The 25,875-nt window shown below is 38.6% G+C and overlaps 1 protein-coding gene across 18 annotated transcripts in view; it reads left to right on the plus strand.

Moving 5' to 3' along the window:
• The window catches only part of NRXN3 (neurexin 3), a gene marked incomplete at both ends in the record, with an annotated part of 1,611,783 nt that overhangs the window by 1,446,982 nt on the left and 138,926 nt on the right, over window positions 1-25,875 (plus strand). For 10 of the 18 annotated variants that reach the window (XM_081230007.1, XM_081230008.1, XM_081229996.1 and 7 more), the window contains one exon: window positions 11,502-11,809. In XM_081230007.1, coding sequence (XP_081086133.1) covers window positions 11,502-11,809 — 308 coding nt within the window. Of the gene's footprint in view, window positions 1-1,479; window positions 1,570-11,501; window positions 11,810-25,875 lie in introns of all 18 variants that reach the window. The other 8 variants (XM_081229994.1, XM_081230004.1, XM_081230009.1 and 5 more) reach the window with 1 other exon arrangement.

Here is a 25,875-nt window from a genome sequence, read left to right on the forward strand (position 1 = left end):
CTCCTTAGAATAATTTGTTCAAAAGAGAAATGCATGGGGAATCTTTTCAATATCTCCCAATATTGCCACCCCTTCCCCATCCCATTCCTCGCATAAGGCAGGTACTCGTTTAGCCACATGTGGAATCTTCTCTGCCAGTGAAAACTCCTCTGTGAAGATGACCCTGAGATAGAAGTGCCAGGGCAAGCTTCTATTCACCTGATGCTATATTCAATCCTAATAATCTTTCTAGCTTTTAGACTTCTTTATAAATGGTTTCCAAGCCACCTGTCCTGAGAATTTGATTTCACCTTCAGTGTTGGTGATTTGGATTGGGCTTCCTGAAGTTCCAATACTGTAAGGCTATGAGTCAAAAGTGATTTAGAATTCACCAGTTTCTGCTTGATCACTATGAGGTTGGTTGACAAGACAGAGCAGTTCCCAAAGCATGGCTTCTTTATTTTGTGATTTGAGGCATATTCATTAGGGGTATATCTTCACAACACCACTCTCAATGTTTGTCCTAATTAGACAAACCATCCAGGGGTGGTAACAACATTTATGAAAGGAAGAAAGAGGCATACTAACAGTTAAAAGCATTATGTTTGATCCTTGAAACTAATTAGATATTTCATGCTTGGAGGAAGTATCCCTAACAGGCTTTATGAATGGATGTGTATTCAGGAAGGACCTCTCCTAGGAAGGAAAGAGAGAGAGACTAGGTAGACATATAAAACCTGTGTCTGTTAGTACTAATAAAATATAGGTACTCAAAAGTCTGAAAATGCTATATCACTATATGTATAGCTGCTTTTATTTACAGATATTTACTTTGGGGTTCCTTCGATTTTAAAATGTGGATCAGATCTAGACAAAGAGATAGAGATTAAAAGAGTTATCTGTAATACTCTACCTATTTTACATAGGTGATGGGATGCCAGGCCCCCCTTTATGGAATAGGAAGTCTCCGTTGGCCATCAAGGCTTAAATTGTCTTCTTTGGCTTCCCTCTGCCAGGAAGTAGAGCAGTTGCACACAATTGAGAGGAGAATAAGGACGTGCATGGCCCCATGCTTCTGATCAGATACAGTAGAGTGAGTGTGGAACATGCATGACTAAGACACTGAGGGTCCCCTACCACATTATGAAGCTGATCTGACACAAGTCAAGGGGATCATTGTTCCTCCATTGACCCAATTAAGGTGTGGTTAGAGTGAGATGGAGAAGAGTGAAGGTAAACCCATTTCTGTCAATAGCCAAACCTCTTCCTGATGCCCATCCCAAGTCACGTTTCCAAAACATACGGAGTACTGCATAGCTAAGAATAACCTGACCTCACACCTATCAACCAAGGGCAGAGTGACTTCGACTCCACCTCCACTAAAGATAAATGGATATCTATCTCTAAAAACTTCATAAAACGCACCAAAAACCTAGGATGTTTTTGAATGACTTATTGACTTTTCAGATTGTTCTTTAAGCTGTTTTTTAAACTTTAAAGGCAACACTGATAATGAACGCTTCCAAATGGTAAAACAGAAAATCCCCTTCAAATATAACCGGCCCGTAGAGGAGTGGCTGCAGGAAAAAGGTAATTGTCGTTAAAACTTTCATTTTAAAATCATTTGATTCTAAACCCTCATTTTTAAAGCCTGCAAATAAATGTTCCTTAAATGATAATCGCCTGCTGCATAAATGACTGTTTTAATTTTCATTATAATTTGTGTCAGCTTCCACCTGCCATATGTTGATAAATCATGCTATAATACATTGCCATTAAAATACAGTTAAAGGGACTAACATCTAGCTTTCTATCAGCATGACAACCACAAACAAGAAATTCCAGGAACCTCTAAAAAAGAAATGTATTATGGCAATTTAACCACTGCATGACATTATTTGTTAATTTGTTTTAAATTACCTCTTATACCAGAGCTTTCTAAAGAAATTTCAAAAGAACTTATTAAACTTACATCTTGAGGCTGTTTTGGCTTTACTATCTGTAGCATGGTTAATGACAACAAAAAAATCATAGATTGACTCTTGTAATTTAAACTGCTTAAATAACTGCTATAAGGGGAGCGACTTTTTTTTAACATTTGTTTTTAAACAAAGAAAAGAATGAGAAAGATGAATTTTGCCTTTAGACTTAAACCTACAGAGGCAAATATATTTCATAAGAAGTTAATGGTGTCCTAGTTGCTGACTGAAACTAAAAAAAATAAACTTATTCTACACTTTGGTTGTGTATTCGATATTTATGCAACAAAAGTGTACGTGGTTGAAAAAGGAAAGGTTAATGGAAGGCAAAACAGCAGTTTCTCATTTGCTGAATAAAACAACCACTTTGTTAATAAAAGAGGGCAGCGGTTATACCTGATGTTAGAATTTTCTGTGTGGCTCCTATTTATTAGGATGTGAACTATTGTCTTTCAGTGAAGAAAAATTTTTGTCTTTAAGAAGCTGTTTACTCTGTTCTTTCCTGAGCCAGTATAAGCTACTCTTGTAGCTTAAGTGAGTTTTATTTTAAGTAGACATTAAGTGAGTTTTTAAAATATGTAGAGATTTGATTGAGTTATTTATAAATAGTAATGAGGTATATTAATATGCAACTTAAAAAATAAAGGACTACTACAGTTGTAAGTTGAGTGAAAACATTCAGACCTTTAAACACGGAAAATCCTCACTGAGTCTTAACTGTTTGCCCTGTTTTTAACGTACGTGGTCTAATTTAAAATAAATTAAGAATAACTCTAAAAAGCAAATAATTTTGTTTAGTAATCACCAGCTCATAAAGTCCCTTTAACATTAAAGATGATGATTGCCTCACTTCTTAAAAAGGAAAAGACAACTAGATGCATGTCTGAGTCTCATGTGCCTGAGAGAATTTTTTTGTTTCTTTCAATTTTATGTTAATAATATTTTATTTTACTCCATTGCCTTTTGAAGTCTAAGTTCAGTAGCATGCCAGGCATTTTCATTTGTATAAATCATTATAAAGTTACTGGTAGGCTTTTAGTTTTCCTTCCAATAGTATTGTTATCAGTTGGCTTTCATATAGAAGGATGCTTCCAAACACACAACAAAAGTTGAGTTGGTGGGACAGGGATAGGGGTGGTTTGGGTGGAAGGGAGGGAGGAATTCCAGTTTCTTAACTGAATATGTATATGTTTATATATGCTAATAATATTGAAAAGAATTATTTGCACACTGGGAAGTTCTCTCTTCTATGTTATTTTAACCAAAATTACTTTTTTGTTTGATTTTGGTAAGTAACATTTATTCATTCTGTTGCTTTACCTCTTCCTCTGTCTAGGTAACTTTCCCTTCAAAAGAAATAGAAAATGTATACCAAAAGACCTTGTAAGGACAATAAGTAAAACAGGGTAAATTCAGAAAGATGATTAGGCAGAGGTATTAGGAAGTAGCTGGAATCCTCTTTGGAGTTATTTCTGTCATTGGGGAAGAGATCTGGGTCACAGCATTCCCAAGTCTGTTTTCTGGCTCTGTCTGCTATTGACTGACTTTCTGACCTTAGACAATCCACTTAACCTTTTTATATCTCAGATTTCCCATATGAGGAGAGGAGAAATAATACTGCCTATTCCCCAAGGATGTTCTGAGGTTTAATTAATTAGTCTTTGTGCAACACTGACTGGAGACGTGCAAAGATTTAATTTAAGCAGTATGTGAACTTGTTGTCCAAATGAGGTAACAATTAATGACTTTCAAGAGGATGGGCACCCAAAGCAAAACACAAAGTAACCTGCTACAAACCCTGTACTGTTGTTATAACCAGATTTCATATTATTGATGATAGAACAATTATCAGACTGGAATAGAGATATAATAATGGTCGCCCCTTATAAAAAACACGATTGATCATAATGAGGGACAATAAGGAGATCTGGCATTGATTTTGAGAAATCTTGGGCAGATGGTACAACTTTCTCCGGTCAGTCCCTTATATCCTTCTTAGGGAGAGGATAGTGATGATTGTTTCTCGCTTATTCACTTAATCCTGCTTACCTGAGAGAGATAACTTGATCAGAGGAAGAGATGGCAGGAGACTTGAATATCCCCCTATTCCTTTAGTGCCTGCCAACTTTACTATTAACCACCTAATCTCAGGTACAGAAGGCTAGGAAAGGGTTTTAAAACATAAGTAAAGCAGACCTAGCCAGAAATAAACCATGAAACAGACAAATAAACAAAGGTCCCGATACTTCCTAGGGCATGATGGAAATCTGAAACATAGGCAGCCTCCTTCCCTATTTCACCCCACTGGTGTCTTGTTCTCAAGAAGTGATTAGTCAGATCTCTCCTTGAAAGAAGGAATAGCCAGAAGTGGAGTGGTGGCTTAATCGTTTAGCCCAGGAAACATGTCTTGCCTTTCTCCGTGCTTGGGTCAGTCTTGAACAAGCAAAGACCAATTTTTGGAGTGAACCATGGCAACTGGAATAAAGGAGATACATCTTTTTTTTTTCTCTTTATCCTGGCATCTGCCGCCGCAGGCTTCCCCACATTCCGTACCCCTCCCTCCACCATGGCCTGTGTGAGCCAGAGCCCCCGAATCAGCTGCTCCTTTTTTTTTAATTTTTAAATTTTATTTTACTTACTTTTTTTATACAGCACGTTCTTTTATTAGTTATCTATTTTATCCACATCAGTGTATACATGTCAATCCCAATCTCCCAATTCATCCCACCACCCCCGCCACTTTCCCCTCTTGGTGTCCATACATTTGTTCTCCACATCTGTGTCTCAATTTCTGCCCTGCAAACTGGTTCATCTGTACCATTTTTCTAGGTTCCACATATATGCGTTGATATACGATATTTTTCTCTTTCTGACTTACTTCAGTCTGTATGACAGTCTCTAGATCCATCCACGTCTCAACAAATAACCCAATTTCATTCCTTTTTACGGCTGAGTAATATTCCATTGTATATATGTACCACACCTTCTTTATCCATTCGTCTTTCGATGGGCATTTAGGTTGCTTCCATGACCTGGCTATTGTAAATAGTGCATCAATGAACATTGGGGTGCATGTGACTTTTTGAATTACGGTTTTCTCTGGGTATATGCCCAGTAGTGGGATTGCTGGATCATATGGTAATTCTATTTTTAGTTTTTTAAGGAACCTCCATACTGTTCTCCATAGTGGCTGTATCAATTTACATTCCCACCAACAGTGCAAGAGGGTTCCCTTTTCTCCACACCCTCTCCAGCATTTGTTGTTTGTAGATTTTCTGATGATGCCCATTCTAACTGGTGTGAGGTGATACCTCATTGTAGTTTTGATTTGCATTTCTCTAATTTAGTGGTATTGAGTAGCTTTTCATGTGCTTCTTGGCCACCTGTATGTCTTCTTTGGAGAAATGTCTGTTTAGGTCTTCTGCCCATTTTTGGATTGGGTTGTCTGTTTTTTTTAATATTGAGCTGCATGAGCTGTTTATATATTTTGGAGATTAATCCTTTGTCCGTTGATTCATTTGCAAATATTTTCTGTCATTCTGAAGGTTGTCTTTTCGTCTTGTTTATGGTTTCCTTTGCTGTGCAAAACCTTTTAAGTTTCATTAGGTCCCATTTGTTTATTTTTGTTTTTATTTCCATTACTCTAGGAGGTGGATCAAAAAAGATTGTGCTGTGATTTATGTCAAGGAGTGTTCTTCCTATGTTTTCCTCTAAGAGTTTTATAGTGTCCGGTCTTACATTTAGGTCTCTAATCCATTTTGAGTTTATTTTTCTGTATGGTGTTAGGGAGTGTTCTAATTTCATTCTTTTACATGTAGCTGTCCAGTTTTCCCAGGACCACTTATCGAAGAGACTGTCTTTTCTCCATTGTATATCCTTGCCTCTTTTGTCATAGATTAGTTGACCATAGGTGTGTGGGTTTATCTGTGGGATTTCTATCCTGTTCCATTGATCTATGTTTCTGTTTTTGTGCCAGTACCATATTGTCTTGATTACTGTAGCTTTATAGTATAGTCTGAAGTCAGGGAGCCTGATTCCTCCAGCTCCGTATTTTTCCCTCAAGACTGCTTTGGCTATTTGGGGTCTTAAGTGTCTCCATACAAATTTTAAGATTTTTTGTTCTAGTTCTGTGAAAAATGCCACTGGTAATTTGATAGGGATTGCATTGAATCTGTAGATTGCTTTGGGTAGTATAGTCATTGTCACAATATTGATTCTTCCAATCCAAGAACATGGTATGTCTCTCCATCTGTTGTTATCATCTTTAATTTCATTCATCAGTGTCTTATAGTTTTCTGCATACAGGTCTTTTGTCTCCCTAGATAGATTTATTCCTAGGTATTTTATTCTTTTTGTTGCAATGGTAAATGGGAGTGTTTCCTTATATTCTCTTTCAGATTTTTCATCATTAGTGTATAGGAATGCAAGAGATTTCTTTGCATTAATTTTGTATCCTGTAACTTTACCAAATTCATTGATTAGCTCTAGCAGTTTTCTGGTGGCATGTTTAGGATTCTGTATGTATAGTATCATGTCATCTGCAAACAGTGACAGTTTTACTTCTTCTTTTCAATTTGTATTCCTTTTATTTCTTTTTTTTCCCTGATTGCAGTGGCTAGGACTTCCAAAGCTACATTGAATAATAGTGGTGAGAGTGGACATTCTTGTCTTGTTTCTGATCTTAGAGGAAATGCTTTCAGCTTTTCACCATTGAGAATGATGTTTGCTGTGGGTTTATCATATATGGCCTTTATTATGTTGAGGTAGGTTGCCTCTATGCCCACTTTCTGGAGAGTTTTTATCACAACTGGATGTTGAATTTTCTCAGAAGCTTTTTCTGCATCTATTGAGATGATCATATGGTTTTTTTCTTCAATTGTTAATATGGTGTATCACATTGATTGATTTGCATATATTGAAGAATCCTTACATCCCTGGGATAAATCCCACTTGATCATGGTGTATGATCCTTTTAATGTGTTGTTGGATTCTGTTTTTTAGTATTTTGTTGAGGATTTTTGCATCTATGTTCATCTGTGATATTGTTCTGTAATTTTCTTTTTTTGTAGTATCTTTGTCTGGTTTTGCTATCAGGGTGATGGTGGCCTCGTAGAACGAGTTTAGGAGTGTTCCTTCCTCTGCAATTTTTTGGAGGAGTTTGAGAAGGATGGGTATTAGCTCCTCTCTAAATTTTTGATAGAATTCTCCTGTGAAGCCATCTGGTCCTGGACTTTTCTTTGTTGGAAGATTTTTAATCACAGTTTCAATTTCATTACTTGTGATTGGTCTGGTCATATTTTCTATCCTGTTTCCATCTTGGAAGGTTATAGCTTTTTAAGAATTTGTCCATTTCTTCCAGGTTGTCCATATTATTGGCATAGAGTTGCTTGTAGTAATCTCTTAGGATGCTTTGTATTTCTGTGGTGTCTGTTGTAACTTCTCCTTTTTCAATTCTAATTTTATTGATTTGAGTCCTCTCCCTCTTTTTCTTGATGAGTCTGGCTAATGGTTTATCAATTTTGTTTATCTTCTCAAAGAACCAGCTTTAAGTTTTATTGATCTTTGCTATTGTCTTCTTTGTTTCTATTTCATTTATTTCTGCTCTGATCTTTATGATTTCTTTCCTTCTGCTAACTTTGGGTTTTGTTTGTTCTTCTTTCTCTAGTTCCTTTAGGTGTAAGGTTAGATTGTTTATTTGAGTTTTTTTGTTTCTTGAGGTAGGCTTGTATAGCTATAAACTTCCCTCTTAGAACTGCTTTTGCTGCATCCCATAGGTTTTGGATCATCATGATTTCATTGTCATTTTTCTCTAGGTATTTTTTGATTTCCTCCATGATTTCTTCAGTGATCTCTTGGTTATTTAGTAACGTATTGTTTAGCCTCCATGTGTTTGTGTTTTTTTACGTTTTTTTTTTCCCCATAATTCATTTCTAATCTCATAGCATTGTGGTCAGAAAAGATGCTTGATATGATTTGTTTTCTTAAATTTACTGAGCCTTGATTTGCAACCCACGATATGATGTATCCTGGAGAATGTTCTGTGCACACTTGAGAATAAAGTGTAATCTGCTGTTTTTGGATGGAATGTCCTATAAATATCAATTAAATGTATCTAGTCTATTGTGTCATTTAAAGCTTCTGTTTCCTTATTTATTTTCATTTGGATGATGTGTTCATTGGTGTAAGTGAGGTCAAATCTGAATGAGATCCTTGCTGAGTAGAGTAACCTTGGTTGCAGTTTCTTCCCTTTCATCACTTTAAGTATATCATGCCACTCCGTTCTGGCTTGTAGATTTTCTGCTGAGAAATCAGCTGTTCACCTTATGGGAGTTCCCTTGTATGTTATTTGTCGTTCTTCCCTTGCTGCTTTCAATAATTCTTCATTGTCTTTAGTTTTTACCAATTTGATTACTATGTGTCTCAGCATGTTTCCCCTTGGGTTTATCCTGTATGGGACTCTCTGCTCTTCCTTGAGTTGCATGGCTATTTCCTTTCCCATGTTAGGGAAGTTTTCGACTATAATCTCTTCAAATATTTTCTCGGGTCCTTTCTCTCTCTCTTCTCCTTCTGGTACCCCTATAATGCAAATGTTGTTGCGTTTAATGTTGTGTTTAATGTTATCCCAGAGGTCTCTTAGGCTGTCTTCATTTCTTTTCATTCTTTTTTCTTTATTATGTTCTGCAGCAGTGAATTCCACTATTCTGTCTTCCAGGTCACTTATCTGTTCTTCTGCCTTAGTTATTCTGCTATTGATTCCTTCTAGTGTAGTTTTCATTTCAGTTATTGTGTTTTTCATCTCTGTTTGTTTGTTCTTTAACTCTTCTAGGTCTTTGTTAAACATTTCTATCATCTTCTCGATCTTTGCCTCCATTCTTTTTCCGAGGTCTTGGATCATCTTCACTATCATTATTCTGAATTTTTTTCTGGAAGGTTGCCTATCTCCACTTCATTTAGTTGTTTTTCTGGGGTTTTATCTTGTTCCTTCATCTGGTACATAGCCCTCCGCCTTTTCATCTTGTCTATCTTTCTGTAAATGTGGTTTTTGTTCCACAGGCTGCAGGATTATAGTTCTTCTTGCTTCTGCTGTCTTCCCCCTGGTGCATGAGGCTATCTAAGAGGCTTGTGCAAATTTCCTGATGGGAGGGATTGGTGAGATCCATCATTTCTAACCAGTGTAATTCAACTTTGCATTTCACTTCTCTCTGATCTTCTTTTTATTTGTAAGCAAGGGCAGAATAACATCAATAGGAAAATAAGATGAGGACCGTTACAGATGTGAAGTACTGTTATGAATATTAGAAATATAAAATTTTCTACCTGTAATCAGTTATAAGCATTAACTGATTATCAATGCTTGGCTATATATAAAAAAGGAGATGAATAAACATTAATATTATGGTTGGCCAACAGTTATGTGAATGGAAGGGATAGCTTGGCACTGAGGTGTAACATACTAAATTTTAGCCCTAGAGATCTCTTACTAGGCAAATTCTTATTATGTTAACCACTCCAAATGCCTATGCAAGGCCAAGAGCATATTTATTCTCCCCTTCCATCATGACATTTCTTTTTATAGTAAGCTTAGGGCTCCCAGAATAAAGTTGTTGTCAAAAAATAAACAGTAAAGAGGTATGAGCTCCAGGCCATTACCCAGTATTATTGGGCATTGAACATTTTGCTGCATCTTATGTGAGAAATGAGAGGCCAAAGGATAGGCAATGATGCATGTGCACAGGGCAGTGAAGGAATTGGTGGGAAAATAATGGAAATCTATTAGATCTATTTGATTGGACCGTTAGGATCTGGGCAATTCTGTTATCATTAAAGCCAGCAGATTCCATTTCCATGCTCCAGATTTTTTTATAGAGATTATTTTCACTATAACAGAATTATCTGTCCAAGTCTTCATAGTGTAGTGTAGTGTTTGAAGCTTCCAAGGGGGTATTAGTTATAAATCATTCTTGACTAATATGCCCTTAAGCATTTCCCAATGAGTGGAGCTGGGTCTTGTACAAAGAATTCCCTCTGAGCAGATGCATTTTCCCTTCTCTGTCCCTTCTGTTTCATCCATTTTTCTACATTGAGTAGAGACTCCACATTATACACCAGAAATTCAAGGATAGCTAATCACTGTGTAGGCTTAAAGGCCATGTAATAGTGGTAGAGGTTAAGCGCCCAAATATAACAGCATGCCTCTATTCATATTTGATATTATACAAAAACCTCAGTCTTTAAAAAGAATACTCCCTTTTATTAAAAAGGCAAGTATATCAGAACATTGTTTCCAGTCATTAATAGCTAAAAATATTCAGGCAATTAGATTAAGAATGAATGAAGCATTGTTTGATCACTGACTAAAATGGAGAAAAATTCAGAAAGGATATATTTAATTCCATTAAAATTTTTTCCACCTTTCTCCATATGGAAAAACAGAAGAAAATAATCTGGAGAAAGAATAGAATAGAAGGCTCTCACCTTTAAAAGCTATTTAGATTTTTCTGGGAAACATCTCAAACTTAAGAGAGGCTTTTTAAAATAGGAATAGTTGGGGGGAAGATAAGTTGAGTTACACTATTCTAACCTCTGTTCTACCATCATTTCATTCTGATAGTTTTCTGTCCACAGAAGCATAAATGGTTCCCCAAATGGGAACTTCAAATAAGGTGAGCTACTCTTTGCTTCAATTCATTAGCATACCTCTATATCACTTTAAGGTGTTTTATGTGTAGCTTTTTTCATTAACACCTATCCCTCCTCTTAAGATTCATTGATTCTGAATGACATTTCTTTTCTTCCCCCCTTTCTCACTGACATGATCAATGCCTACTTATTTTCCATATCTTAGAGGGAGATTTAGTTGTGTGACTGTAATCTCTCCCCTCCTCCAAATTAATAAAGATGGGAAATAATCTGTCATGATGTTTATTAAATAGCAAGTATGGGTAGAATATTATGCATTAGGAAGATTTCTAGGAAATGAGGTGTTTGGTGACCAAAATGTTTATTTTTGTAAGTATACAATAAATCCAAGTCTCTTAACTAGAATCTAAGTTAATTTCAGTTAATTTAATTTAATTATCAGACCTAGTTTTTTAATTCAGTGCTCTGTGTTACCTCACTGAGTTTTTATTTGCCATATAAAATTCTTTTTAGTTTTCATTTTGTTACTTTTTAGGTTAAAAAGTCAGTACAATAAGTATTTATGATTTATTATTTTCATCACCTGTTTTTTTTTTCTGTCATCCACACTGCATAACCAGGAAGACTATAATACTGCTCATCATTGAGCAAGATTTCTCCTGCCTCACAATAAAGAGATAGAGACTCTTTTATTCAGGTTATCTAGGATATTCAGCTAGACAGTGGAAGAGATAAACATAGTGAAATGTTATTTGCCAATGTCTATATTGAATTTTTGTTACCCAATTTTCTTCCTTTCAATTGCTAAGGAAGCCTGTTTTGATGTCTGATCCATTCAGACCAGGTAAGGCAAACAGAGAAAATGTACAGGAATAATGATGTTTCCTCCACCCAACCCACTAGGCCGGCAGTTAACCATCTTCAACACCCAGGCGCAAATAGCTATCGGTGGAAAGGACAAAGGACGCCTCTTCCAAGGCCAGCTTTCTGGGCTCTATTATGATGGTTTAAAAGTACTGAACATGGCGGCTGAGAACAACCCCAATATTAAAATCAATGGAAGTGTCCGACTGGTGGGAGAAGTCCCATCAATCTTGGGAACGACACAGACAACCTCCATGCCACCAGAAATGTCTACCACTGTCATGGAAACCACCACTACAATGGCTACTACCACAACCCGCAAAAATCGCTCTACAGCCAGCATTCAGGTAAGTCTTTCTCCAACGATTAATTGACTCCGCATCTTGGTCTTTGAGATGTTGCTATCGTGGTCAGTGTTACTATGTAGCTAAAGTGTCTGAATTACTATGTTTGTAGGAAGGATGCCTGTAGGAAGGATGGTAAAGCTCTTATTCAAAATGAGCAAATTTTCACTATGAAATACTCCCACCTCTCATTTTATTACCTTTCTTTTCACTAGCCAAAAGGGAAAAGGAGGAAAGGAAAATTTGTTATCATAGGAAAGACTGTATCCTAGTTCAATTCTATTCACATCCTCCTGATGGCTTTGCTAGGACATGAATTGTTCATTTTTGAGGCCAGTGGGTAGCATTAAATCAAGGGCAGATGAAGCTAGAGGTTCAATTAATCCTTATAAAATGCAGTATTTGTATTTGATAAGTGTTGATTATTCACTTGTTATTTTTGGCCCACTTCATTTCCTTTATCTTATATTGACCAAGGTCCTAATTACATTAGAAAATTTGATGGTCTGAGTTTAGCTATGTAGGAAGTCCTTAGTTTTGTGGTTAACATTTTTGTTTTGTCACTTAAAAGTAATTATACCCAAGCTAAAGCTAATGCTTTGCTGACTTCCTTGGCATCTCATAAATCTAGTTAGTAGAGGGGAGAAGGTTAATTGAATTTTTAGCCTTAAATGCTCTGGCAAAAAATAAGACATTCTGATTGCTTGTGGGAAAATGACCCCTAGTCTAGTTAGTATCTGCAGAAGATTCAGTAGATCAGTACTTGTCCTTTCTTTTTCTTAGTTTTAAGATATTAGCCAGGGGTTCAGTTGAGTCTTTGACATCACCCTTCCATTGACTTCAGAGGGCATTATAAACCTAAAGTCAATAATCAATTAAACCCCCGATGTGTTCCCATTCTTCTGAATTAAGTTTATGAGAGTTAGGCCGTGGTACAAGTGTTGTCTACATTTTCCCTTTTCTTTGAGTAGAAATATCCAGACCATTCCTTATGTGACTCCACAGGAACAACTGGAAGCTGATGCACTGATGATGTTATCAGGCCAATTTAATGTGTTTTAGAAAAGCCACTAAGAAGCTTGTTACTTAGCAGTCTTATAGTTGCACATGTTGTTACATGTATACCTACACACATGCTCCAGAAAAATAGCTTTTTCTCTACTGATATTAAAGCAATAACTCCTGACACTTCCCTATACTCACTGAAAAGAAGATAAAAGACAATATATATTTCTATTATGACTCTCTATAGCTCAAGAGCAGATCTGTTTATTGTGGGTGAAAGGATAGTTCTATCTGCACAGGTCTTGGCAGACTCGTTCTGTCTCTGTCAGAATACATCCCACTAACCCTGTGGGAAGCAGAGGAGCAAATGGCTTTTTCTTCATAGGAATGGATGGTCCTGTAGTCCTTTTCAAGGCCAAATTTTTACTGACCTCAGAAGGATTTAATGTTACATGAGGATTCAGGGACTAAGCCATGGTAATTATCAGTCTGGGGCTTTCCTTCCTGCAGCAAATACATAAATAGGAGCAGATTGGGTGAGTATTTGTACAAACTAAGGGAGCCAGAGTAGGATTCAAGGTACAAAAGTCTTATAAGTGAGTATGATTCTAAACATCATTTAACCTGTTGTCATTTTAGAGGTCAGCAGCTGTGGACAGCTGGAGGATGCCCTCTCTAACAGCCTCCTTTCTGGTGTGTTTCTTTTCCTTTAGTCCAGTAATAATTGGATTACATCTACATGTCTTTCCTTTTGCTTCTACAGAAAAGGCTATAAAAATGAGTTATAAATCTGTTGATGCTCTTTGTTTTTAAAGGTGCATAAATACATAAAGTAGTCTTGGAGGAAAGCCAACAGACTAGCAAAACTGGATTAGATGGGGATGACAGATGAAAAAGCCCCATATTCTTTGTAAAGATTAGCTAAAGGAAATAACTATGCCAAGGGTTTTGAACTGTTTGCTCTGCCAACTAGCCATAAGAACTTTGCCCTGGGCTGCATAAAAACTAAATAACCTGCCTGTCTCCAAGTCCATCCCTGTCTTAAATACATTCTGTAGATCATGTGAAGCTTGTGTTAGGACCAGGGACCCAACAACCCTTGGATTCTACCCAAGGTTTAAGACAGTTTCCAGACTCTGAAGACTTTGGGTGAAGAAGGTCTATCTCAGGAGTTCTTATATGCCCTGTGTGAGCCAGCTAATTTTCTTGAATGAAATGGACTCATAAAGATTTGATCTCTGGGAAATCTTCAGAAAAAAGAAAAAGAAGGGAGGAAGACTGGATTTCATGTTCACTAGATCCATCATTCACGTTTTCACCTATGTGTGAAATCTTACAGCCATTCCCAGATGATACTCTGTTCTGTCTTCCTTTGCTTTGATAATATTGCTAGAGTAGAGTTGTCCTAAAAGTAGACTCTTCTGGAAGAAACAAAATAAGCATGTGCATTCACAAGTATAAATATCTGTTTATTAAAAATCCACTGGTTATTTCTTTAAGCGTAAGGTAAGAAAACATCATTTGAGCAGTTCATTTCTGATAGACCTTGGTTAATGTTGATTTGAGATCAAAGGAAAACTGCAAAGTGCTTTTAGTGATGCTCTTAACTGTGTGTGAATGTGAACAAAGAGTTTTCCAGTTGATATGGCCCTCTAACGCTCTAGCCTCCTGGAAGTAATAGGCGCTTTGATCTTTCTGATACTCTAGTTTGTTACAAAATACTTGTGGATTACATGGGCTATGTTAAATTACTCACAGCTGTGGTGCCAAGCAGGAGGGGAGTTTGGGGGAGAATGGATACATGCATATGTATGGCTGAGTCCCTTTGCTGTGCACCTGAAACTATCACAACATTGTTACTCAGCTATACTCCAATATGAATTTTTTTTTTAAAAAAGAAGGATGTCTCTAGATGCCCCCCTGAATAAAAAAGAAGTTAAGGTTGAGAAAGCAGGTGGGTGCATTGAGAAAGCAGGTGGACGAGTGATAATTCTCAGATAAAGGTCTGGCACTTAGTAGGTGCTCAGTAAATATTTATTGAATAAATCAGAAAACAAGATAGACTTTATTATGTACCTTATCATCATTTAACAATCAGAAGTGGCATGGTTTGTGGGAGGATTTCTCTCTAAGATGATCAGTGTGCTTTGGACAATTTTAATTTTTTTTCCAGTGGTAAAACTATAGCAGAATGATTAAATGCATGTACTTGAAGTCAGACTGCCTGGGTTTAAAACCTAGTTTCTCTTCATATTAACTAAGTGATCCTGGGCGAGTCGTGTATGTTGTAGTTACCTATTGCTATGGAGCAACCTGCCATAACTTAGTAGCTTCAAACAACAACTATGTCATTAGATCTCAAAGTTTTATGGGTCAGAAATTTAGGCAGGGCTCAGCAAGGCATTTCTTCTGCCTCACATGGAATTGACTGAGGTCATTCAGTGGCTACTCTGGTCTGGAGGGTCTGGCTTCACGCATGCACCTGGTGCCTTGGTGGGTGAACTGGAAATACTGGACTCAGCTGGGTCCACGTCTCTCTCCGTGTCTCTAGAACTCCTTTCATAGAGGCTCAGGACCCCTGGAGAGAGTTTTCCAAGTCTCAGTTTCAGGGAATGATGTATAAACCTCATTTCTCAATGGGAGGAATAGCAAGAATTTGCAACCAACCTAAATCTACCACATTGTAAAATTGGAGGGAGTGAAAGGTACTACTAGTCCTTATAAGATTGTTATGAGGATAACTGAGTTGATAAAAGTAAAATGCTTACAAGAGGTATATCGTGAAGAATATAATTAAATATGTTTTAACCTTGTTATTATTATATTCTGTCCTCAACATTTGGTATGCAAGCCAATACCCTCTCAAGCAAGGATCTAACTCAGAAAATGGGGCTGCTACTATTGACTGCAGTGTCCGTAGTTCAGAGTGGGGCTAGGAGGTTTTGGGAGATAGGGATTTGGAGGAGGCTCAGAGTAGAATTTGGGGGCTGAAATTAGTCCTGTAAGATCTCCGGAATGGACATCTCACTACCCATCTTTAATTTTCTTTTCCATTTTTAAATCAACCGGGAGTGCTATGGGCCTTGGAGAGTATGTTCTGTTATGAAATAGGTCTATCCACATGTATTTTTGGTGTTACAGAAAGAGGAATCCAGGTTCCTCGCCATCATGGAGCTTACAGCGTAAAGTGGGCAAGAGGGCTTGACATTAGCTATCAGTATGAAATAGTGGCTTACAAATGATGGTGTGTTGGGGGGTGAGGAGTGGTGTATGGGATGGTATGGCTGGATCTTATGAATGAGGTGAGAATGGAACTGGGACTTGGATACATGGTACTAGGAACAAACCCCAGGTTGGCTGAATGTGCAAAGCTAAATTGACAAAGTCAGAGATGATTCCTAGAGAGATCGCCAAGTCCAGCTAGAACAGAGGGTGCATAGAGGGGGTTTGTGAGATACAAGAGATTCAGATTCTGAGAGTCCTGGCCTAAAATGCCCCCAAACAGGAGAATTCCAAGAGGGGAGAACTGGATCAGGTTCCCTGTGGGTCTTACTACCAGGGATGCCCCAGAGATTGTACAGGCACATCCATTGCATTACATCTGACCCCAGTGTTGGTTGGTTACTATCATGATGCCGATAGGTCAGCTTCTAAAATGGAAAAGTTCAACTCAGGCTACACTCAAATTCCTTAGTCCTCACTCAGGGTGGAAGGCAAAAGTGAGAAATAAAGAGTCTTTTAGGGATAACTATCAGCCACCATGACCAAAGTGTTCTTGTGAGAGAGGAAAGGGCCAAGAGGAAAACAGTTCCAAGAATAATGTGTATTCTCTTACCTTACTGCTACAGACCAAGTTATCAGTAAAGAAAGAACTCAGTGTGTTCTGTGTTCAGCAAATCACCATTTGGAATCATTTATAAGCTATTAGCAGAATACTGATCATGACCCACTTTTTCTGAACTGGGCATTGGTAAAGTCACCTTGACATTGGCCAGGTCTGCCTGGCACCAGAATATTACCAGAAAATCACAATGCTCAGCCTGGATTGGAACTACCTTAATAAACAGTAGAAATGAAAGATTTGAGAGCTTTGTGAGATTTCATTCTTATCTCAAGCTCACAAATTTGGTGGGAAAATGTGAACCATTTTCAAAAATTATGGAAGGAAGCCACAATTATTCAAGTTTTGTAACAATACCTATATGGAAAGTCCTCCTTCTGGTCTGCTTTCAGTTTTAGGCTGGGGACAGTCAGAAGCACACTTCAGCCTTGATATTGATTATTGGAAAACAAAACAAAGCAAAACTTGTGATTAAAAAGCTGATCCTTCACACTGTCTGTCCTGGATGCAGTCCCAGTATGTTGAAGGAAAGAGAGAGAAATTTAGAATCAGAATTCCTGGGTTGGACACCAGGTTCTTCCAGTCACTTAGCTGTGTCTCTCTGGGCATATTGATTAGACCCTCTAAACCTCAGTTCTATTATCTGTAAAATGGGCACAACAGTATCTTTACCATAGGCTTGTTGTGAGTAATAAATACAACCAGATGTGGAAAGAACTTAGGCCACGCCCTATCCCACAAGTCTGCACTAAATGCTAGACATTTGGAAAACCACTTCAACCCAAGAGACTCTCCCAGGACTCACAGATCCTCACAGAGCTTAGCCTCCCTGTATGGCTGGATAAGCACAAGAACAATTTTGTCTACACCCACACAAACCTATGATCACCCAGGATTTCCTTTGAGGGTCCTAGATTGAATCACAGCCCTGAACTCATCAATTAAAAGGGATTTATGGAGTGGGAATTAGCTTAGCCTGAGTGGTTATCACATGCAAAGTGTTCTATTAGGGTGAAACATGTGAAATTGCCATTTTTGAAGATCAGAATGGTCAAATATCAGCAATTCCATATGGTTCAACAAATACATGACACACACATTTACAGCATGTTGTTATCCATGGCGTTTTGAGATTCTGGCTAGAACACTGAATTTTCTCAAGGTTCTTCGAATAATCAAACTGTCTTGGATTGGTATACAAGATTAATCTACTTTATTCCAAATACCATGCTATAACAGGAGGTAAGTTATGTTACACTTATCCCCCAAATTATCCCCTCTGGGCCCCTCCATGTTTTGGCTGCTGCCACCAGCTTGATAGAAGTGAGACTAGGAGTCCACACACTTTTCCATCCCTCGCTTTTACCACCAGACACCAGAGCCTCTAGGGGAAGTTTATTTTAGGATCAGGGCTCAACTAGTATTGATTAACGGCCTGATGTAATGTGTGTCTCCAGGGCTTGTTCATTTCCTGCCAAGCTTCATAACTGGGGGAGGCACTGAAGATTTGTCAGTCTAATTAGACTTTAGCTGCCAGCCAGGAAGTATCTTCTGTTTCCTCCTTACCCTCGCACAGGTACTTTCTTTTCCCCTCCCAGAGAATAATTGGGCGGAAGGAAATTGGACTCTAATTTACACATTACCTGGTAGAACTCTCCAGTGACATTTTCTCTCCAGAATGGCATAGTTCTAATGGGAAATAAAGGAACTTGATGGCTTTACCTACCTCTTAAAGACTTATGTGTTGGCAGGACACATAGATCAGCACTTCCCAAAGCTGGAAAAAGTCCCTTAAAGGATCTCTGAGAAGGTCCTCATCACATGCAGGCAGAAGTCTGCGAGATGCTAGGAGAAGTTGAAGAGATGCCCTTCTAATTGTAATATTTATAGGGTAGAATTTCCCACCAGAATTGCTAATAAAGCGCTGGATCTTTTTTTTTTTCCCCCAACATCTTTATTATTTTTTTAATTTTTTTATTTTTATTTTTTGCGGTATGTGGGCCTTTCATTGTTGTGGCGTCTCCCGTTGCAAAGCACAGGCTCCGGATGCGCAGGCTCAGCAGCCATGGCTCACGGGCCCAGCCGCTCCGCGGCATGTGGGATCTTCCCAGACCGGGGCACGAACCCGTGTCCCCTGCATCGGCAGGCGGACTCTCAACCACTGCGCCACCAGGGAAGCTCCCCCCCCCCCCCCCGCCAACATCTTTATTGGAGTTTAATTGCTTCACAATGGTGTGTTAGTTTCTGCTTTATAACAAAGTGAATCAGCCATACATATACATACATCCCCATATCTCCTCCCTCTTGCATCTCCCTCCCACCCTCCCTATCCCACCCCTCTAGGTGGTCACAAAGCACCGAGCTGATCTCCCTGTGCTATGTGGCTGCTTCCCACTAGGTATCTATTTTACATTTGGTAGTGTATATGTGTCCATGTCACTCTCTCACTTCGTCCCAACTTACCCTTCCCCTTCCCCGTGTCCTCAAGTCCATTCTCTATGTCTGTGTCTTTATTCGTGTCCTGCTCCTAGGTTCATCAGAACCATTTTCTTTTTTTCCGGTATGCGGGCCTCTCACTGTTGTGACCTCTCCCATTGCGGAGCACAAGCTCTGGACGCACAGGCTCAGCGGCCATGGTTCACGGGCCCAGCTGCTCTGTGGCATGTGGGATCCTCCCGGACTGGGGCACGAACCCGTGTCCCCTGCATCGGCAGGTGGACTCTCAACCACTGCGCCACCAGGGAAGCCCCCATTTTTTTTTTTTTCGATTCCATATATATGAAAGCACTGGATCTTATTCTGAGCCATCTGAACAGCTGAGAGGGAAGTGTAGTCAGCTCTTGGCTACTCACCGTGGAGGTCCCCAAATGTTTCTAAAGCTCCGGGTGGTTTTTCCAATCACCTAACAGTCTACCTGGCCAAGTATAAAGCCTGAATCCTTTCCTTGTGGTGTATGGGTCTCCCACTTGCTCTCTCTCTGACCATGTTTCCTATCACCTTGCTCCAGGTACACAGGTCTTCTTGATCTTCCTTGAACTTAGAGCCAGGCTAAGGGAGGGGCGAGTGAAGGTTGCACAGTTGCAGAGTCAGATCTTGTGTCTATTTAAAATGTTGATTTTTTTGCTTATCACGGATTTTGTTTTGCATTGACGTTGACTTTAAAATATTGCAGTAAGGTATTCTTTATCTTGATGACTGAGTTGGAGCCATTCCTTTAAACGTTACACAGTAGATGAGCACCCCCTCATTAGTCCCAGCCCCACTCGAGCACACCAAGCACATCTGTGGCTTTTCACTTGCCGTTTCCTCTGCCTGATGCAGCTCTTTCCAGCTATTGCACGACTCACTCCCTTACTCTATCCAGATTTTTGCCTATATGGCACCTTCCAGAGTGGCCCTCCTTGACCATCCCCTGTAAAATAGCACTCTCTGTCACCTTCAGCTTCATTGTCTCTCAGAGCAGTTATCTCTCCCTGATGTTATATGACATATTTATTTGGTTGTTTTTTCTATTTAGTGAAATGTGAGTCCTAGGATAGCAAGGTGTTTGTTTCAGGCACTGTCAGAGCACAGAGTAAACCCTCAGTCAGGATTGCCTGAAACAAATGAATGGTCAACAGTCCTCCAGCCCCTTCTCAGGGAGAACACTTGCCTTGTAATACAGACTGACCCTCACTTCCAAGCACTGTCCCTCCCCTGCTCCCCTCCCCCACCCCATAGAGGCCCGCTCTCTGGTGAGTTATCTGCAGCGGTTCGTTGTAGGGTTTTTTTTCTTTTTTTTTTTGGCTGTGTTTCATGCCTTGCAGGATTGAACCCACGCCCTCAGCAGTGAAAGTGCGAAGTCCTAACCACTGGACCACCAAGGAATTCCCTCCACAGTGGTTTTGCTGCTCTGGACTCCTTGCCTTAAGAATAAGGAGTCCAGAGAGATCTCCTTGTATCTGGTGTGCAAGGCTGTTCTTCTTGACTTCTGGTCTTAAATTCTCTTTCCTTAGAACTTATTTGTCATCCTAAGAGCAAAAGCAGCTTCTAGCACTTCGAGTTTTCAAAGCACTTTTGGAAATAGTGTAATATCACCACTTTCCCTCTCCAATTTCTTCACCGTATTCCTTTCCCAAATTATTTAACTGTTAATTAAATAATTAATTAATTCTTAATTCTCCTGAAACCTAGGCAAATAAAAATTATTTTAATGGACCACTGCTTCTATCCTATTCTATTGGTATGGATAGAAAATTAACTTGGGGCTCAGTTACCTGGTTGTGCATGTGTAAGTGGGTTGGTGGGAGTCTTCTATCTGCTTTAAGTTCCTTTTTTTGTTTTTCTCTAATGGCTGAGTATGTTACATGAACCCATTCATTACCGGTCGTGACCGTATGACTTACCTGGCTCCATAGTTCATGACCTTTTGAAAAGAAGATTTTGGAAGACACTGTGAGAAGCTACTAGATTGAGAGAAGGAATAATGTCTATGTAGTTCCTCACTCAACATTCAGGGCCTGGCATAGTGCCGGCCACAAAGTGGGGCTCGATCAATGTTTGTTGAAGAAAAGAAAACTGCATTAAGTGAGTGAATGCTTTATCTGCAGAGGGAAGAAACCGAGGAGGGAGCAATGTTATTCAAGACAGCTGTGTGGAAGCAGCGTGTTGTGAAGGAAAGAGGGCACAGAAACGAGGGTCAGAAGACTTCATTTGTAGATAACATGGTTAAAACCATGACTCGAGGTGGACCTTCATTTGTCAGCTATGGGATTTTGGTTAAGTTGCTTCTTGGAGCTTAGTTTCACCACCAAAATATGGAGATTATAACATCAACTCCATGGATAGGTTACAATAATGTAAGTCAAGGGCTTAAATTGGTGCAACTCGATAAAAGATTGTTGTTGTTATTTTAAATGGGATTCCAATCCAGGTCTCTTTAGCATCTAAATTTTGTTTTTTATTCTTTAATTAATCATTTGGTCTATGACATGGCAATTAGCTTCCTTGGGTCTCCACTCTTTCCTCATCCAACAAATATAAGGGTTGATTCACACTGTCTCCAATTTCTTCATTTTTCTCACAGTAGCTAACGTGGTGCCTTGCACATACAGTGACAGTTGAATGGATGGATAAATGAATTAGAGGATGGAAAGGGAAGAAAAGTTGAAGAGAGGAAAGGAGAGAGCAAGCAAAAATACTCTGTAATCGTGTTGCTGTAAGAATTATCTGTCCATTTCATGGATTGGATGGCTAAGGTTGAGAGAAGTGAATACAATATCTTTAATCTAATTAAAATTATAATACAAGTAATGATTTATTTTTGTATCCCCCCTCTTTGCTGAAAGCTTTCAGAAGGAGTTCCACAATGACCACCCCTATGTGGAAGATGAAGTAGTTAATAAATGTCTCTTGAGTTGTCAAAAGAATCAATGATTCCAGTTTAAGCTAAGGTCCAAGAAACTTCCTTTTTTCTGAAAATGCATTTCTTTCTTTCTATTTATATATGACAGGGAAATGACTCTAAGCAGCAATCATTGCTAGCCAGGCTTCAAGATGGATATTTCCATTCTGCCTTTGACAAGGCAGTAGGAGGGATGGGATGTGCTTTCATACCTTTCTGGTGCATGTTTGAATGATTGTAAAAATTAGAAACACACTGAGGCTGTTATGACAGCCCTGCCTTTTGAAACCTAATTAATGCCTTGGGTTGTCTAGAGAGCTAGTTCTGTTAGCTAAATGGAGAATGTAAATTTCTCCTTGGTTTTTTTCATCATGCAGGGATGAGATGTCTGGGGGAGATAAATGCACAGCATATCTGTGGTGGCTAGCAGTCACCGAGAGAATTACTTGATGGAAATTTGTACATAATGTACATGTACATAATGTGGCTTCTTCTATCTCTCATTTGATCTGATTGTGTGTGTGTGTGTGTGTGAGAGAGAGAGAGACAGACAGAGACAGAGAGACAGAGAGAGACAGAGACAGAGAGAGGATGCTCACATGTGTTTGCATGTATTAGCTAGAACAGTACTTCCGAAACTGTTAGTGTATACACATCACCTGGGCGAACTGATTAAAGCGCAGATTCTGAGTCAGTTCTGGGTGGGGCTAAGATCACACATTTCTAACTAATTCCCGGATGATGTCAGGCTGCAATATGTGGATCTCGCTTTCTGGAGCAAGGGTCTAGTAGATATTTATAGTTCCTTGCTGAGTAGTGTAGCACCTGTTTACCTATCTCTTCTAAACCGTCTCCCCAAACTTAATTCAAGGCTCTTCAAAACAGGAAATCTTGTTAACCCAAAGCATTATGTAAGTGAAAGAACTGATACCCAGCCAAAGATTAACAAAGAAAAATTTATCCCATCAGACAGTCCTGCTCCTGGTTCCACTGGCCCTCCTCCTGTTCCTTCCTCTGCTACATACCCCCGAGGCAGATGGGGAAAAAAAGTAGGTAGAATTTAATTTGTCACAGTATTTATCCCCCTTTCTGAGTGGTGACCTCCAATGAAAGCAGAAGGACTTGAATGATTTTAATCCACGGTAACAATGGGAAACCAGTCCTGACCATCTTGAACGGTATAAATATATAAAATGACAGATTTTCCTCCTCTGCCTCCTCACGTCCTCCTCCCAGATACTGAGAGAGACACATATTCATGCACCCACAACTCACACTATAATGCACAATGAAATTCCACCCAGCCTTTATCTCGTAGCTGCTGTGCTGATGATTAATGCCCCACTGGCTGGGAAGCTATTCCACTGAAGAAAGACAAGGAGAGGGGAAGACACATGAAATATATCTCTGAAGCCATTTCTCATTATTATTATTATTATCATTATTACTTCCTTACTGCCGTATCTATCCTGTTAGAGAATGCTTGATCTATTGGCAAGGGGGAGGGGATGATATTTGAAAGCGGATTTCACGAGGGAGAAATGAGCAAGGACAAAGATAGAAATAGACACTTTTTACTAAAGAGAACTGACCTGAATCGGGTTTTGTGGTTGTTGTCATTTATTTTTGGTTTTGTTTGTTTATTTTATTATTTTTGTTGTTTTCGTTTTAAAGCCAAATATAATAGATGCCTCCACCTGTGTCTTCTGTTTTTCCCCCCACCCCAGGCATTTATTTTTGCATGTGTTCTTTTGTCTTTATTGAGTCTCTGCAAGAATCAATATGATATAACGTATGCAAATGTTATTCCTGACCACTTATGCAAAAGACTGGACAGAATAATTTCATTGCTTTGCAACTCCCATAATATAATCGCTTCCATATCCTGGTTGATTTCAAGTTTCTGAAAAGGCTACTTTTTGAAAAATAATTCTATGTATGCATTGTATAAACCACAGTATCTGATTCTGTCCTGTTTCTCATTCAAAGAAAGGGTGATTGCTAAGTTAATTTCTGTCTCTGTCATCTAGGAGGACTACACAGCAGTGGTCCTTGTTGGGAAAATGGTACCATGATAAAAGCACTAGTACAACACGTGTCTACTGATAAAATGGCAGATTCATTAACCGAGACAGAGTACTATAATCTGATTTAGAAAATGCTGTCTTTCCAAAGTTGAGTTTATGAGGATATGGAATTTATAGCTGTGGTACCCACATGTAACTTCAGTTTTAGTCAGATCTGTGTTCAATTAACAAATAGTTTAGTGAATTGAGTGCCTACTGTGGGCCACACACCATTCTAGGCATTTGAGCTATAGATATACAAAACAGACCAAAAAAAAAAAATAACCTCTTTTCCTTATTCTACGACACAAATATTGGGCACCTCATGAGTGCCAGGCTTTGGGGAAACAAAGAGTGAAATAAATATACCTCTGCCTAAAAGGAACACACAGTCTGGGAGCGCTCTTAAATATTTTCTCAGTCTGAGCAAACTCATTTTTACGTCAGTTTTCTACAGAAACTGTAGCACGCTGATCTGCTATTATACTTGCAGAGGCAGCAATCATCTCTGTTTATACAGGTCAACTCAATTGAAGAATAACAAAGAATAAGGTCTTTAATTTCTACTCCCAAAAAACAAGCTTCAAATATAAACAATGTCTTTTTTGACTAACAAAGATGGCAACAATAAGCCATGTTAAAATAAAGTTATTGCATCTGAAACGTATTTTAGTCTCAAGGACTAAGTTTACAATAATTATTGCAAATATTTTGTTTATTAGTTTGAGATTATAGTTTCATGGAATGTTTATACTCAAAGAATCTCATGGATTGTCTAATTATTGAGCCCCATACAACTAGTGGAGCTTTAGAGATGGGCCAACCTAGTTCCATCAGTCAAAGTTGTCTGTCCAGGGGCAAATTGCTTGCCCACCTTTTATAATTTAAACAATAAGCATTGGGAATTCCCTGGCAGTCCAGTGGTTAGGACTCAGTGCTTTCACTGCCAAGGCCCAGGTTCCATCCCTGGTCAGGGAACTAAGATCCCGCAAGCCACGCAGTGAGGCCAAAAAGTAAATAAATAAAATAAAATAAACAATAAGCATATATTAATTTTATGTTTTAATTTAATTTTTCTCTAAATAATACATCTACATAGTTTAAAACTTCACATAGCACTCAAACTCACATTACTCCAGAGCAGAGGCATCATTACTTCAGCTGCTAGGAATGCTAGCTGCTGTATTTTTAATAGGTATATATACATTTTTAATAGGTATATATTATACCCAAACTTACTATCAATGCAAAATTTCAGTGAGAATTATTGTACTGCCAACTCTTTCTGTATACTGAGACAAAGCTTTCCTTAGGGACCTCTATTTTTTCTTCTTTTCCCTAATACTTATTCTCTAACCATCTCAGAGAGCATATGAATTAAATAATACACATAAGTGCTTTGAATATTTTGCATCCAAAAATGAGCATAGCTCAGTCTCTTGCTTCACACCAGGTGCTTATATTTCTGAGAGGGGCGAGGATTAGAATAGTCAAGTTGGAATTTTTATGCTATGAAACGTCAGACAATGCATTTGCATGCCATTGAGTTCCATCATACAGTGTATGGTGATGAAGTCTGTTCACTGAGCTCTCAGCTTCTTTCAGCTTTATCATTGTAATATATTTATTGCCTTTCCTTTACATGTGCTAGTTGATGTAGCTGCTGTAGAAAAAGAATTACTCCACATATTTCCTGCAACTCAAGAGGAATAATACATTCTAAGATCACAAATGGGGCTACACTAAAAAAAAAAAAAAATCAGTGGATTAATGT

This window comes from Mesoplodon bidens (genome assembly GCF_964165515.1).
Source record: "Mesoplodon bidens genome assembly, chromosome: 3".
Classification (NCBI taxonomy): Eukaryota; Metazoa; Chordata; class Mammalia; order Artiodactyla; family Ziphiidae; genus Mesoplodon; species Mesoplodon bidens.